Raw genomic sequence first — 16,945 nt, 5'->3', positions numbered from 1 at the left:
CAGTTAAACATGCCATAAACTAAGCGTATAAGCAAGCTGGCTGATTGAAACTAATACACCCCTACCCCGTCTTTTTATCTATTAACATATAATCTTTAGCTCGACTCCCTAAATTCAATATGATCACAGTGCTATTTAGTTATATACTTTAGTTAATCGATAGACATGGCCGTAATTTTGATTTGGAGTTTTTCGCAATGGAGTCTCCTGTCCGCAGCCTCTTACAGAAGTACGAGCAATTTCCTAGTCATTTGTTGTGTTTAATTTGGTACTAGAGATTAGTTCTTGAAGTAAGCTCAATCATAAAATATGAAATCCAGGCAAAAATATAGCAGCTCTATGCACACAATTGGTCTGATAAAGTACACTTTATATGTTTATATACTTCAAAAAACTGGCTAAAACATAGTATATTAAAAAAAAACATCCTCCAACACCGGTTTAGGGACCGACGGTGATGAAGCACCATTAGCTGTCTTTTTATGAATTACCATTCTAATACTCATCAGACAAACAAATCTCAGGTTACCCCATACAATATATGTCAATAGACCAGCTACAGCCCACTTTCCAACCAGATAATCCTTGTCTTCAGACCAATTGGCGTCCTTAGCTAAAAGAAATAAGAGAAAATTCAATTAAAAATGAGCCTTGTAGAGCCCTAAATTTGAGTGCAAATTCAGGAAATTTGTCTCAATTCTGTTTTGAATGTTAGGGGATATCATTACCTCAGCAGAGATCTTGCAAGGTGTTCACGTGCTGTTGCCAGCGCTTGACTGATTGTCTGTAGAGGAGAACCTCACATAAGCATGTACATATTTTCCATGACAAAAAATCTGATTTCTAATGGTTTTGGTTAAAGTGCATGGCTAAGTTTAAGCAAGCCCATAGAATATTCTTTTTTATTTTAAAAGAAAAAAGGTATACTAGAATCTAGATCTACAAAATTATAGCCAGTGTGTGTTCAAAAGCCCCACAAAAGTATAATGGAGGGGATTTTTAGATGGTCTGATCTTCATTATTGAGTGTTGACAAAGATAAATTGGCTCAAAGAAGATTAAAACAAATAAAATCAATGTTCACTTTTCTTTTTCTACTGACGATTGTAGGGGACGAAATATTTATAGAGTAATACCTGTTCAGATAAAGGGGCCCCTGAATCCACGCTATGCGTAGCAACCTTCCCAGCTATGACATTTGCATCAGTTTCAAGAACAATACTGCACCATATATGAAGGTAGACATGTTATGATAACTTTTTCTTAAGCTTAATATGACTATATTAATCAAGGCCGAGCCTGCCTTCAAAATTATGTGTTGTAGAGTTAGAGCATCTCCAACGGGGTTGGCTGTAATGGTTGGTTAAATTGGACCTGTAGGACAATTATGTAAAATTTGCTGAAGCTGTAAGACATTTTTCTTCGATGGTATTGGCTATATTGGTTGGCTATAATTTAAAAATAGTATGTTATTAATATTTTAGATTGTTATAAATAGAATCTATCACTTTAATATGGTAACAAGTGATGTGTAATATTCTTACAAATTTTTTACAGACATGTAGTGGATCGACAAATATAGCCATCAATAGGAGGTTGGCTATAATTATAGACAAGGGATGACTATGGTTGGAGTGCCGTTTTTTGAAGGTGTTGGCTATAATTTTATATTTGGTATGTCAACTAAGTTTTTAGCTAAAAGCTTCTCATGGATGGAGATGCTCTTAGGAGTCGGCTTTTCTCATTCAATTTGTATCTGAAAGCATTTATTCTGAGGTTCATGATCCACCTAGTGATGCAGGACAAGATAGCAAAAGCAAAGAATACACATTCATGGGTGATTAATTCACAACCTAACCACTGCTCAGTATAATTCCCAAGAACAATTGATCGCAAACAATAATTTTCCCAAGAAAACTATATAATCAAAGCTAATTAATGTGGGAATCACATCATTATACATGGAGAATAGATTACTTAATTAATAACCCTAATGGACCAAGGTCCATAACAATTGGGCTTGTTAACTAGCCCTACATAACAATAATTAGATATGCTAAGTTCCATACACTAAAAAGAATTAAATTATTCGTCAAAAAAAAAAAAGAATTAAATTATTTAATGATATAAATAAAAGCCTTCTTTTTCTTTTTACTGTCCCGTCCCTCATCACCTAGCCTAACTGTCTAATCAATTTTGCAAGAAACATCAGCTATTGAACTGTGCAGTGATTGCAGAGGAGATTGGTACCTCTAGAATATCTAAACAAAATGATTACAATAGGCATTGTTTGGAATCATATAATAAGAGGTTGGTTGCAAGTGAGAAACTTAATCACATTATCTTTGCCTTTAACAAAGGAATATTAGTTTAGTGACAAATGAGAAAAGCATAGGGAGTTATACTCAATCCCCATGTATTAACATAAGGAAGCCTGTGGCCGTCGATCGACATGTTTGTTTTTTGAGAGACAAGTATGTTCCTTTACTACATATGTTAAAAAAATTTAATAATTTGGGGACAAATTTATTGTCTCTTTGTTTATTAATTTGGAGGATTGGACCACAGTAAAAGAAGTGATACAACCAAGTCCCACTATTCGAAGCAATTTATCGTTACAAATTAATGTCAAACAATCTTCCTAAAGTCATGGCTATTTCTAGGTTGAATTATAAAAACTCTACAAGTTAAAGTTTGACATTTTTTTACCAACATCAACAATGAAGAAAACAGAAGGATGAAACATATCATAATCAGTCTTGCAATGAGTATTAATCACTTATCATGTATCAGCTTCTCCATTTAACAGATAACACCTGAATGTACAAGCAAATTTCACTTTACAAGTTACACTTTTATGGAAAACTTCTAGTTATCAAACGTACCCGCCATCAACAATTTCATCAAGACATAGAAGAATGAGATCCAGATTCTCAAGTGCCTCCCTCTTTTCTACATTGCCCCTAACAAACGAAAATACACAATAAGATAGAAAAACTATCACAACGATGCCAACATAAAAAAAACTAAATAGAAAAAACAGAAACAAATATTATAATAAACTAAATAGAAAAAACAGAAAAAAATATTATATTGTAATACCTAAGCAGAAGGCCAACTGCATCAAAAAATCCTTGAAGAACAGTGGCCAAGATTAGCTCGTTTTCATCTTCACCCCCAGTAACAAAGAAGTGAAGATCTTGCACAAACTTGTACACAACAATATTGTTCTCGAACATTGCTATCTCCGCTGCAGAAATAAACATAGTTTAGAAAACCAAAGAAATTCAGTTATTATTTGCTTCACATATTATTAAAACATGATTCAATTATAAACATATGATTCCTTTTTCTATCATTTTTTAGGAATTTTCCCTCTAAAGAGTGTACAAGAACTGGTGTTAGTGAGTTGGCATTTTACTTGAAAGCTTTTATCACCATGTTATGCATCAAACAAGGGGAACACACTTAGAGATATACTTTAGTAAGGCTCGCGGGTCTGCTGGGATTGCATAGAAGTACATTGCAAAAATAAACTAAAGAGCTTCAAGAAACAGTATTCCCCCATCTCATTTGGCTTATAGAAAGAAATACTAATTGAAAAGAAACCAGGATAATTAGAATATCACTAGAAACAAAAATGTACCTTCTGTCCGCGCATTTGTCTTTTGAGTCTTACTAAAAACTGATTTCTCGAAAGCTTCCTTTGAACTATTTGTAGGCCAGTCATCTGAATAGTACTTGATAGCTACACGTTTTCCTTCAGAATCTAGAAGAAGAATATTTTTCACAGATGGGCAGGCCTCCTACAAACAGCATATTAATAATATAGCATGAAAGTCACTTGTTGGTCATTTTGCTATATCAAAGTATCACATGATCTTAATGATACATAAATCAAACTCTTGCAAATTTTCCAAAGAATTAGCCCCTATAGAACCTGTCGTATCTACTGCTCAAAATTTAATATGAGATTCAGTATATTTATTATGGCAAAGTTTGAAAGAAATCTATAAAAATAGAATCTCAATTTTCACATCAACATACATGGATAAAGTTTTTTTAGTGATTATCATAATTGTAAAAATGAGTAAATCCCAGCAAAGTGTGCATGTATGCCGTGCTCTTAAAAAAGCCTAGCCCACTTTAAGCAGGTGCCTTTTTACGCGCCCTTAGGGGGGAATGTGTTACAAGATAAGAACTTGCCAGGGCAGTAATTCTAATCAACAAAAAATTGAATTTATCAACTAGAGCTGGAAATTTCTAGAAATTTTAAGAAGGTGACGGGCAAATGAAGACAACTTGATTTCATTGATATGTCTATTTATTTTATATTTGTGAAAGCAAGTTACGTTTGTTGAACAGACAATTACGGTCTACTTAGAATTGTTTTGTTGGGTTTTAATTTGGTTGATTTTATTTGATATATGCAGTGATTCAATTTTATCCATATTGATTATTGAGTTTCTCTTTGATGACAATCATGTTTCATTTTGTTCCACTCAATCTCTAAGAAGTTCAACAATCATGTCATTACTCTGATTGCAGACAAAATGATAGAATTCCCAGTCATAACTAATCGTTGCATATAAAATAAGCTTTCCCCAGTTACCAATTTCATACTGATACCCCGCAACCACAACCAGTTGGACGCCTTATATATAACTTGATAATGTTAATCTTTCAAAATCAATTCTACACTAAAGAGAAGCAACTACGATCAAATAGATCTGAATCTAGTGATCTTAAGCAAAGGGGCAAATACATATCTAATCCAACTAATTACAAAGTTGTGTAAGAAAATAAGTAAATACTACAACAAGAACACTTTCTAAAACCCAGAAATCGTAATGGGGATTAGATGAGATTACAGCAAAAGCCGATATAAAAGTGATGGGTTGGATTGTTAATATATCAGCAGAAATAGAATGCAAGAAACACGCAACAAAGGGGTAGAATAAAAGTCGGAGAGAATAACACTGACCATTTCTTTGCAGAGAGAGAGAGAATAACAAAGGGGTAGAATAAAAGTCGGAGAGCTACAACTTAAAATATATATCGGACTTTAACCTCTTTATGTTCACAAACACACACACGCATCTCTCTCTCTCATTTGCAATTTTTTTCACTCACAATCACAATTCATAATATATATATAAAACATAATTTTATAAATAATATTTAATATTTTTCCTTCTTATAAAAATTTAAATATTATATCTTGACTAAATATATTTTAAATAATTTATCAAATCATATTTTTATAAAAATATCACATAAAAGATTTATCCCCGTACCCATTTTCTTTTTGTGCGAATAGATTATACATTATGACAAAAATATATTAATATGTTAATATTAATATATATATATATTAATAACACAATAAACCTTGAAAAAACTAACAGAGGTGTATTGTATTGGGATTTTAAAGCATTTTTTTGTATTTATAAAATCCGAGAGTATTCGATTGAGATCGTTTGAAATCCATTAAAATCTTGATGTATTCAATTGGGATTTTAAATTATACTACAAAATCTGGTGATATTTGATTGGGATTTTAAATTATACTTTAAAATTCGATAGTTTTCAATTGAGATTGTTTAAAATCTATTAATCTGATGGTATTCAAATGCTGATGGTTTTTTTTTGGATTTCATAAAAGAGTTAATGACACTCTGTAACCCCTAAGTTTGCTCCAAATCACAGTTTAGTACCTAAACTTTAAAACGTGACAATATGCACCCTAAACTTAACATTCCCGTGCAAGTTGTAACCCTTAGTCACTATTCCGTTCAAATCTACCGTTAACTTTAACTGTTTGAGCGGTAACTGTGTGTATATCAGTTTTTAACAACTACTTTATCCATTGTGCCCCCTCAAAAATTATGTATTATATTTTGAAATTATTTCTGAACACACACAACGATGTAAAAAAAATTTAAAATAATTTTAAAAATATGTATCTAGATTTAGAATCTGAAAATTTATATTTTTAAAATTATTTTAAATTTTTTTTACATCGTTGTGTCTGTTCAGAAATAATTTCAAAATATAATACATAATTTTTGAGGGGTCACAGTGGGTAAAGTAGCTGTTGGAAACTGATATACACACAGTTACCGCTCAAACAGTTAAAGTTAACGGTAGATTTGAACGGAATAGTGACTAGGGGTTACAACTTGCACGAGAATGTTAAGTTTAGGGTGCATATTGACACGTTTTAAAGTTTAGGTACTAAATTGCGATTTGGAGCAAACTCAGGGGTTACAAAGTGTCATTAACTCTTCATAAAATGATGGATTTTGTGGCATTTTTCAGTGTATTTTAAGTTTTTTGAAATCCCACCAAAAACAATTGGAATTTGAAGCATTATGCTTAAATTTTATCAACTTTGCGACATTTTATCAAGAATCCGCACAAAATCAAAATTACATACAATCCATTAAAATCCACAGACTAAAAACAATTTATTAAAATCCCAATCGAATACACCCCTCTAAAATCTGATGGTATTCAAATGCTGATGGATTTTTTTGAATTTTATAAAATAATGGATTTTGTGGCATTATTCAGTGTATTTTAAGTTTTTTGAAATCCTACCAAAATCAATGGAATTTTGAACCATTATGCTTAAATCCTATCAACTCTGCCACATTTTATCAAAAATCCGCATAAAATCAAAATCACATACAATCCATTAAAATTCATAAATTAAAACCAATTCATTAAAATCCCAATCAAATTAACTCCTCCGAATCAAATACTATCAAATAGCAGTGGTACACGTACACCTGGTAACGGACAGATATTCTTGGTTCACTGTCGCAGACAGACAATGCCCATCATCTCTCCTCGCTTCTTCTCTCTCTCACGCGTACTCCCCTCTCTTTATCTGTCTCTATGATATGTGTATAGACATATATATGTGTGTGTGTATGTATATGTGATGATGTTAATTCCTCTCTTGGATTTTGTAGGTTCAGCTAGCGACACTGCAGCAAAGCCTAAACAATCCACATGGAAGGTAAATCTTGATCATTTGAAGCACCCAATCTTGTTCTCTCCATTTAATTTGATTTTGCACTTGCGTATACTGATGATTGCTTGTATTTATTATTTTTCAAGACCCACTTACTTGTATTGATCATTACTGTGCCCATTCTATTAGTAATTCGCCTTTGGTTTCATGTGGGCTATGTGTTTGCTGTAATGTTTCACTGACACTTGAATATATTTTGGTAATTTTTTGAATTATTTGAAGATTTGGGTTGGGTGTGGTTAAGATTTTTAGTGCAAAAGGGGGAGTGATTATCTTGATGAAACTTATTTGGAGAAGGGCAACTCAAGGTGTTATTAGTTGAATATTTGGAGTATTATGTTATGAAAGTTGTGTAGATATTGGTAATTTACTGTGAGGGAGTAGGCCTGTCAAAAGCTTGCTTGCTTTTGTTTAATCTGAAATTGATTAGGCTAATATAGATAACTACACAATATCAGTCTGTGGTTATGCCTTGACTCGTAGATATATACTTTAGGATGATGATGAATGTGGAGTTGTATTTATATCTGCATGTCTGAACTTCAGCCTTTGACAATATGTTCTTACACCTGCGAAAACTACTTAATACTCTCAGTTATGTCTTGCTTCTGTTTCTGTTTTGTGTTGCTGACATCCTGAAACATATGCTGTGGTTGGTTGGGGTGAATGAGTGTGGACGGAATATAATGAAATCTGAACTATATTTCGGACAATTGTTTGAAATTTTCATTCCTTACCCCCTCTACTAGAAGTCACACCCCCAATTTAAGAAGGAATGTTCCATTCTCTCCTATAGCTAATTTCTTCTCAAACCTCATAATAATATTTTTCTCATCTCATTTTTTTTATCAAAACTTTCCTCCTGCCTCTTATATTTTCTTTTTACTCATTTCGTTCCATCCTCCGCTACCAAACACAACAAGTTTCAGCTGTTGCAGTAAACTGTCCCAAACAAATCTCTATATTACTTCACATATGTAAAACAAATTCTTAAAGCGTCTAATGTTAATTAACTAGGGATGTGAAATTTGAATATCATTAGGTGGTCCTTTCAATCTTATACAATCAGGTCAGTTTTGGAGAAAGTGTTTATGTTAATGTTCTGAAGTTTTTAAGCACCCTATTTTCTGAATAGTATTGAGTCTATTGACTACCCACCCAACCATAGATACATGTGAACCATCAAACTTTCTTCCAAGTTGTGCCATTATTTCCTAGAGGGTCGGATATATCTTTGCAAATGCTGTGGGTCTTTTTTCCCCATTCTGCTGAATACATTAATTTTCCTTACCTGAGTTTTTGGAACTATTATATTAGGTTGAGATTCATCACGCCGTCATACAGCTCCAGCTTTTGTGTAACTCAGATCCCCTGGGGCACTCAGGAAGTTTCATCAGATAGATATAGACTTGGTGGTTTTAGGAGTTTTTGTACTGTAAAAGGTGCGTGTTAAATTTTAGACCATTTAGAATCTCTTAGTAATAGTCCGACTTTTTCTAAACTCGAAGAATATTTTCACAGTTAAAGTTTCACTGGTCAGTATAAAAAATTGCCAATGCGAGCATATGCTTATGTATTGAGATTCCTTGCATTGTGGGATAAAGTCTGGAATGTCGATTAAAGAGGAATCAGGAAGACATAAGAACCTAATATCATAAATGGGTGGGTTATTATGCTAACAGTTTCTTTTCAAATAATTTCAATCTTTTTGAAATCAATGCAGGCGATACTCTAATCACCCTTTCAAATAAATGAATCAAGTCACACTAACAATTTTAACTTGTAATGTTATAGATATGTACAACAATTAAAACAACTAATTAACTGAAACTATATTTTGCAGTTTCTTAAAAAGTTACATTCCTCCTTTTACAGTCTCTGGAGAATGTTTTAGGTCAGTTGATTTTGATGAGATTTACTGTAATGGTGCTTCTATGGTTATAGCCACTTAACTTGACTTAGTGGTATAGGATAGGTTACCCAATTCGTTTCTAACAGCAAATGTTGGAGGGATTTTACCTTGACTTAGTGGTATAGGATAGGTTACCCAATTGGTTACCCAATTTGTTTCTAACAGCAAATGTTACCAAATTCTGTAATACTTTAGAACCTTGTTTCTAATAAAGTTTGGGAGTGCCCCCTTATGTGCCAATTTCATATTTAGAAATGTATAATATGAAGCAGAGAATAGGAAACATTTAATAGGAGAGGCTGTTGATCTTCATTGCTGATAATTGTTGTCTGTAATTGCCTATGACAGATTTGTCAACCAAGAAATGTGTGCCATGCAATTCAGACACGTTGAAAGCCATGACCGAAGAAGCTGCAAATACATTAATTGGCCAGGTCTTGTTTCAGTCTGCTTCAAGACATGGTTCATTTTGTTTGTACTTAATTCTTTTACCTCCTGCTAGGTCCCTGAATGGAACCTGATCAATCAAGATGGCATCTTAAAGCTTCAAAGATCATGGAAAGCGAAGACTTTTATGAAAGGGCTGGAGTTTTTTCAAGCTGTAGCTGATGTTGCGGAAGCAGAAGGTATGTTAGTAACAGTCTTAATGATCCAAATTTCACTCTCGGTACGTGTGTTTTCACTAGCTAAAGGTTTACTAATACATATATGTTCTGTATAGATGAATGCTGGTGAGCCTCATGATCTCATGGATCATGTTTACCTGTCATATACCCCGACAAATATAATAGCAAACTCTGTCTACTGTAGTTTTCTTAATTTGACCAGTTGGCATGTCTTAAATGCAGGTCATCACCCGGATCTTCATCTTGTTGGATGGAACAACGTGAAAATAGATATCTGGACACATTCTGTAGGTATGGATGGTTTCTCTTAATATCTCTAAGCAATCTCCTAGAAATCAGTTTATGAATTATCTAAAACAATGATAATACTTTGATATTGTCACCATAGGATACTTGATAATAGAAAACACTTATATCTTACTAGTTACTATCACTCATTTGAACTTAGAAGAATGATTTGGTTTACAACTGAAAAATAAGAACTAAATCGTATGCAAAAGGTGATTCTTATACAGTTTGGTATCAAAGGTTTCTGTGAAGCTCCAACCGCAATATTTGATTTATTTACTGGTTTATTTAAGGTTATTAATCGTGGCCTCTTAATCTCTTATGATTATGCTAGACTTGATAATAAAAATCCTTTAAAACTAATGTTCGATGATATACGACATTTACCAATCTACTCTGTGCGTCAAGTCAATTTCTGTGTAATACTACTTTCTTGGACTACAAGCCTCAACGATTGATTAAAATTTCAGATCTTATCTACGATACCACCTTAATTGACGGCATGACTCATCCTCATGAAACGTTGGACTATCATGCCTGGTTCGCAAATAAATTACTCATAAGATTGCTTTACTAAAAGATATGTTATGCTTTTGCAGCTGGACTGACGGAAAATGATTTTATACTTGCTGCAAAGATCAGTGGGCTAAACTTGCCTCACCTTCTACGCAAACAAGCTGGTAAATGAGCAGGTGTACAAATTTCTCAGGAAGCGAATGTTAAGTAATACCTATGGAAGTGTAACCACCTGAGATATGATGGATTAATGTTTAATATAGAAGTTGACATGACTGGTAATAAATTTTAAACTCTTGTCCGTGTTTGAATTTATATTTGTCATTCTTTTGATTTTAACTTCCAACTAGCCTTCAGTTGTAAAACTAACCCCTCAACGGCTAACTGTATTTGGCACACATACTATTATAGTTTTGACTTCAAATTTTACATCACATATATTAATCTACTATTATGTAAGGTGAGGCTCGAACCCAGATAACCCGTATATACGTATATTGGTGTAACAGAGTGGTCGGTAATATATTTATATGCTAGTGTTGGCACTTGGCACACTGGTACTAGAGTGAAAGAAATTTTGTTGGTTGTCTGTGACTATTAGAGTATGATGATTTGAAGGGCTGTAAAATGATAGGTGCTCGTTTGCTACCTTCCATCCAGTGCTATGTTTGCTGGTAATACGGAGTATTATTTGCTCAAGTATTGGATTATATTATTTTTAACTTGTTTTACTCAAAAAAAAAAACTTGTCCAGATTCGGGATCGGATTATATTCAAATTAAACCTGCCAAATTGTTTTTCCTGACCATAGACCACACTGTATTGTTTATAAACTCTAGTTGTGAATGTAACATCAATATTATTATTTAATTAAGCTGTCTTAGAAAGGAAAAACAATAATATGTCCCAGTACTTCATATATGGAAATGGTAGTACAGTAATTATTTAAATGTCAGGATTTAATGAATTGTTTAATTTTGAAATCCAAATTCCTTAATTTTCAAATTTAATCATGATATTCCTAATAATTTGAAGTTCGAGAACCAGAACAAGTCTGGATTCAAAAAGGATTATAATCTTCTCTCCGTGTCTCTAGCAAATTGTATACATTTGAAATAAAAGACTCGACATGTATTTTAAAATTTTGATTTAGAAAAAGATATAACATTCTAATAAATATAAAATAAACGAGACGAACAAATTATCTGAATCCCAACCTCACTGCATCACAAATAGAGCTTTGATGGCCGTTGGACAACGGTAAAAAAAGTTATTCAAATATGGAACCTGCGAAAGTATATTAAAGAACTTGTTACATAAGCGATTAGCTCCTGAGGTTTGTTTATTGTGTAAAAGGTATATCAAATATTTTTTGTATTTTTTCATAAAACTATTAAGGATATAAATATAAACATGAGTTAAAACAATTCATAAAACATATTATTTTCTAAAACTAGTGAAGTATAGAAGACGTATGGTAACCCGTAACTTCTAAATCCTTTAAATAATATAAAATCTATATACAAAAGATTCATGATAAAATCTAAAATATCTGATATTCAATAAATTAAATTCAAATTCTTTACTTTCTATTTAAAAGAATTCGTTACCTTTTTTTAAAAAAGAAAAAAATTCGCTACCTCTGTTATATATTCAACCCAATAAATATTATTGCTTCGAAGTCCCAACACTGAGTATTATATATAATAATATAAAGCTGACTAAAAACAAATACGGGTCACCCGAGTTAAACCCGAATTTGCTTTTGGTTGCGTTAATCAGCAAAATCCCCTTTTCTCATTGTTGCGTGAAATTAAGGCAAACATACAATCACTCTGCTACTCAATTCCATGGTAACTACTCTCTCTATCTCTCTGCATTTTACTTGTATATACTAGCTCAATTTTTGTGTTTGTATATGTATCAATCCTAGGGTTACAACTGTGATTTCTTTAACTTTTTGAGTTTAATTTGGTGATTAAGACCTTTAATTTCTGTTTGGAACTACCTGTATCTACTGTGTTACACTGTCTGTGACTCTGTTTTGAAGTAATTTTCCATATGTAGAATGTTTGTATGTGTGATTTTGGGTTTACTTTTTTGGGGAAATTATCGATTGAGTTGGATTCGTTTATTTGGCCTTCATTCACACTTTTATTAGCTTATCAAGGATTAGTAGACTTTAATGATTGATTAGATAAATTTACAGAGTGCTGGCCGTATTTTTCACTAAATTTTTAAAAAGTGACCAAAATTTCAAATTCACTAATCAATGGCCAGTTTTTATTTCCATATTTTAAAGAACGGCTCTTGCTAATTTGTAGTGTGAGAATTAGCCATAATTTCAGAAAGTGAAAATAAAATCTTATCATCCTTTAAGAAGAAAACGAATGAAAAACTAGCGAACACCATTATCTTAAAATGCAAAAACTATAGCTAGCCATTGATGTGCGAACAAGTTTGGCCACTTCTTTTAAATATTGTGTAAAATATGGCCACCACTCTGTAATTTACTCAATTAATTGTTCTAGAGCTAGAGTTTCGTTTCGTTTCTTATTTTATAATGGTGTTGCAAGGTTTACTTGTTAATAGTTGGTTTCTTGTTGTCACTGTAATTTAGGCTGACCCGGAGCTGGAAGCTATCAGGCAAAGAAGAATGCAGGAGCTCATGGCTCAGAGAGGAGGCGCTGTATGTGACTTGCTCTTTGGATCTATATCTGTCACTTTACATATGTTGTGTATCAATATATATGCTAAGGGTTTGTAGTACAGTTTAATATTTACACTGAATTTAACTGCTTGATTTACAGGCAAATCAGCCTAACCCTGAACAGCAGAACGCCCAGGAGGAAGCTAAAAGGTATTTCTTTGTTTTTTTTTCCTGGTGTTAGTTTATTATTGGCGTGGCACTTGTTTGTGTACTGTTTGCAATACCAGATTACAATGTTGCATCTCATTTTTTATTCTTACCTTGATCTATAATACTATATTTACTAATTAACTTACGCAGGGAGGCAGATGAGCGGCGACAGATGATGCTTAATCAGATAGTTTCATCTGAAGCACGAGAAAGAAGTATGTTATGACATTTGACATATCAATAGATTGGGATGGTTCTTAATACCTTGGAACTGTTTTTTTGGCTAAATCGACATCCTCTGAGGCTATAATTAAAAAATTCTTGTTTAATGTGAAATACATCAGTGTTCTGCTCCCTCAGTATGCAACTTATAATAATGTCTGCATTGTCTGACTTAGCTGGGGGTAACTTGCATTCTTGGATGATTATACGTAACATGTGGGCATATGACACTACATCGACTTTTAGTTGCTTCCTTGTCCACTATGCATAGCTTCTAATAATTGCTATCAAGTTTTAAGGTTTTTACTAGATCTTAAGTAGGATATACTGAAAAGGTTGTTCTTGTTCTATTTGGTCAACACACTTATGTTAGTGCAAGAGTTGAAAGTGTTGCAGATTAATTTGATATTAATGTTTTGTGGAATTAATTTAGCATATCATGTTTTACTACTCTGTATGATGTGATCTTCTATAATATTTCATATATACTGCAAGCTGAGAAATGAGTTACTACACATGGTCCTGCTGGGTTGATTAATAATGTTAACATATTAGGTAACGCTTTGTGCATATATCCCCATGACATTGTACAGAAGCTGTGAATGTTGCGTTTCTGTAGAACTTTAGGGTAACCCCTATATTGACTGCCTTTTTGGTATAGAAACGGTTCACTATTCAATCCTAAACAGAGAGCCATTTCAGCACTTAATAATTCTGCTCGGGGTCTGTGATGGATTAGGATCCGGGACTATAAAGTAGGTTTGTTTATGCCTTAGTTACAATGAAAAGACAAAATATTGAACATTATGAGAGTGAATCACATTAGGGCTCCAAGAGAAGAACAAGATCACTGCGGCATGAAAGTTACTTTCTGAAAATTAATCATTTCCCGAAGTTAACATTTAGCTCCTGCCTTCTGCACTACTTTCTTTCAATGTAATTATCATATTAAGTTCAGCTGCTTTTGATACGAGTTTCTACTTTTCCTTTATGGGGATGTGTTCTGTCCTATCACCCCTTATTCTCTTCTTTTTCATCCATCTTTTCTTAACCTAATCTTGCCTCAATCTTAAGTTTTTGATGTATAATAGTCCATATATTTTGTCAGGTAGATCTCTGTTTCTAAAACATTTAAAGACTTTGGATCTGTTTATCATACTTTCATGTCAGATATATCGATAAGGGATGATAATTTATTTATTATTTTAAATTAATTGCATTTCTCTAGGATTAAGACATCAAGGTGTTGCACTAATTTGAAAGAATTTGGCAAAATTACTTTTAAGCATTAACATAGGCATGATACAGATTTTACAGACATGAAAATTTGGTTATGGAGATAACAAAAGAGACAGTATTAGCAAAATAGTTGGGAATATATATTTAAGTAAATATTTGACCAACTTAAAGTAAGAGGAAGAAGCATTTGGAATTTATTTGGAAATGGAACATCACGTTCTGTATCACTTCTCAAGGAGATATTGTTTAAAACATCTCATGTCATATATGCAGTTGCTCGAATTGCGTTGGTGAAGCCTGAAAAGGCCAGAGGAGTTGAAGATGTTATATTGAGAGCTGCCCAAATGGGTCAGATTGTTGAAAAAGTACTGGCTGTACAATCTTATTATGTTTCATATGTAACAGTTGGTACACACAAGTTCTAATCTTGATTATTAAATTCTAGGTTTCTGAAGAGAGGCTTATATCGTTGCTGGAACAAATTAACACCCAGACAACCAAGCAAACCAGAGTCACAGTAAGCCACCTTGTGAATTTGATTGGCCTGCTTCTTTACTGCATGATTTTATCTGTTTAGTCACTTATTATGTACTTTTTTTAATATCAGATCCAGAGGCGCCGTAGTGTTCTTGACGATGATGATTAGCTGAGATTATTTGACACATAGTTATTATTTCACATTTGTAATGTATATCAGGCACTTGGTTTGGTGGTGTTAGACTTTTAATTGCGTACTTGGCTTTGCTATCCTTCCCAAATTGTTTTTGTGTAATCACTTATTTGAGTTTGGGTACCCATTAATGTGATTTTGGTATTAAGCATCCTGCTAGTGCACAAATATGTTTATGGTGCACAAGAAAATACCCCCATTAACATTTTGCTGATATTTTAAGAATTATTGTCATTGGTATACCATGATGTTTTATTTCTACAAAGAGGCCTTTGTTTATTTAGTTCTTACTAAATCAGTGTCATGTTTTGTGGCTTAATTAGTGATTTCTCGTAATCTACTTCTCTACAAGTTCTTTTTCTAAATCAGGATAGTCTTGTAGGAGCTTTATATTTCACCTCGGATGATTACACAGTAGTGCTTACTCGTTTTTAAGCTATTGTACTTCTCTGTGCTGTTATATCTTAGATAAGGTGCTAAACAATCCTCGAGTTCCTTGGATCATGCACCTGTCTTAGTTTTATGGTTGGCTCTACCTTGCTGGAGATGAGATCCTTGTGATACCCTTAGTAGCTCTGTTTTAGATGTACTAATCAAGCTATTGCCACATTTATTGCAGCAAGTTGACTACACTTTGTTGTTGAGCAGAATCATGCTAAGTATGTGAACTGTTGCCTAAATTTTCATTTGCATGATTAGGAAACTACGCTACTAATACTGTATGTTGCACCTCTGCTTTATTTGATAGTAATAAAGTAGGTAACGTGTGTTTTTCTTTTTCAGCTGTTGATGCCCTTTCATGTCTCTTGTGATGATTGGTACATTTAGCGCATATTAAATAATATATATGTCCTATGTGTTTGATTAGATTTTGAATTATTGCATCTGAAATTAGCTTAACATGTTATCCCTCATGCCATGTTACATTGTTCTCCAGTGCTTTTGAGGTTGGCTGTTATAGTTATTATCATGTTCGACCCCTTAAAAGTGATTTGTCTAGGTATTTAATTTTTTTTTTCTGAATAAAAATATGTAATCAAAATTAAGTTTACAAAAATATCAACTAAAAATAATATTTTTTACAATACGGTCAACTCATCTAAAAATATTGAGCAAGTTAGTTGAACTGTCATAAGAAAATACTCCCTCCGTTTTAAATTAGATGTCTACTTTAAAAAAATCAAACAGTTTAAGAAAAGTGGATGTTTACAAATTAATTACATTAAATGATCAAAATATGTGGAGTGAGATTGATTTAGGAAATATAAATAAGAGATATGTGGAGTAGAATTGATTTTGAAAATATGATTTTGCATTGAAAATTGAAGTGGACAAGTAATTTGAAACAAAAAATTTTCTTGTAAGTGGACATATAAATTGAAACGGAGGGAGTAGAAGTAATATTTTCTTGCTGCCTTTTTCATGTAATGTTTTAATTTTTGCCTCATACATTTAAGTGAGATGCCTTGCAGTTAAATTATTTTTTTCTGAATAAAAATATGTAATTAAAATTTTAGTTCACAAAAATATTAGGTAATTATAATATGGTCAATTTATTTAAAAATGTGTTC

At 32.7% G+C, this 16,945-nt stretch overlaps 3 protein-coding genes across 3 annotated transcripts; 2 read left to right on the top strand and 1 right to left on the bottom strand.

The window, feature by feature from the left end:
* Nucleotides 1-315: 315 nt before the first annotated feature.
* Nucleotides 316-5,108, bottom strand: LOC108209943 (coatomer subunit zeta-2). The gene is made up of 7 exons (XM_017381162.2): nucleotides 4,984-5,108; nucleotides 3,646-3,805; nucleotides 3,102-3,249; nucleotides 2,885-2,962; nucleotides 1,136-1,220; nucleotides 729-784; nucleotides 316-613 (listed from the first exon to the last, which is right to left on the bottom strand). Exons 1-7 carry the CDS (start codon nucleotides 4,984-4,986, stop codon nucleotides 610-612), a joined length of 534 nt encoding a protein of 177 aa, XP_017236651.1. The 5' UTR covers nucleotides 4,987-5,108; the 3' UTR covers nucleotides 316-609.
* A 1,619-nt stretch (nucleotides 5,109-6,727) lies between these two features.
* On the top strand, nucleotides 6,728-10,722 carry LOC108209942 (pterin-4-alpha-carbinolamine dehydratase 2, mitochondrial). Its single transcript, XM_017381161.2, has 7 exons — nucleotides 6,728-6,876; nucleotides 6,980-7,026; nucleotides 8,359-8,483; nucleotides 9,302-9,387; nucleotides 9,456-9,579; nucleotides 9,802-9,870; nucleotides 10,467-10,722. The coding sequence occupies exons 1-7, from the start codon at nucleotides 6,838-6,840 to the stop codon at nucleotides 10,553-10,555; spliced, it is 579 nt and encodes a 192-aa protein (XP_017236650.1). The 5' UTR covers nucleotides 6,728-6,837; the 3' UTR covers nucleotides 10,556-10,722.
* A 1,355-nt stretch (nucleotides 10,723-12,077) lies between these two features.
* Nucleotides 12,078-15,614, top strand: LOC108206152 (uncharacterized). The gene is made up of 7 exons (XM_017376357.2): nucleotides 12,078-12,236; nucleotides 13,004-13,072; nucleotides 13,194-13,243; nucleotides 13,394-13,458; nucleotides 14,978-15,069; nucleotides 15,150-15,221; nucleotides 15,312-15,614. Exons 1-7 carry the CDS (start codon nucleotides 12,234-12,236, stop codon nucleotides 15,348-15,350), a joined length of 390 nt encoding a protein of 129 aa, XP_017231846.1. The 5' UTR covers nucleotides 12,078-12,233; the 3' UTR covers nucleotides 15,351-15,614.
* The last annotated feature ends 1,331 nt before the right edge of the window (nucleotides 15,615-16,945 follow it).

This window comes from Daucus carota, chromosome 2, assembly GCF_001625215.2.
Source record: "Daucus carota subsp. sativus chromosome 2, DH1 v3.0, whole genome shotgun sequence".
NCBI classification, from domain to species: domain Eukaryota; kingdom Viridiplantae; phylum Streptophyta; class Magnoliopsida; order Apiales; family Apiaceae; genus Daucus; species Daucus carota.
Note: the sequence above shows the minus strand (reverse complement) of the source record. Positions and strands in the feature narration are given on the sequence as shown.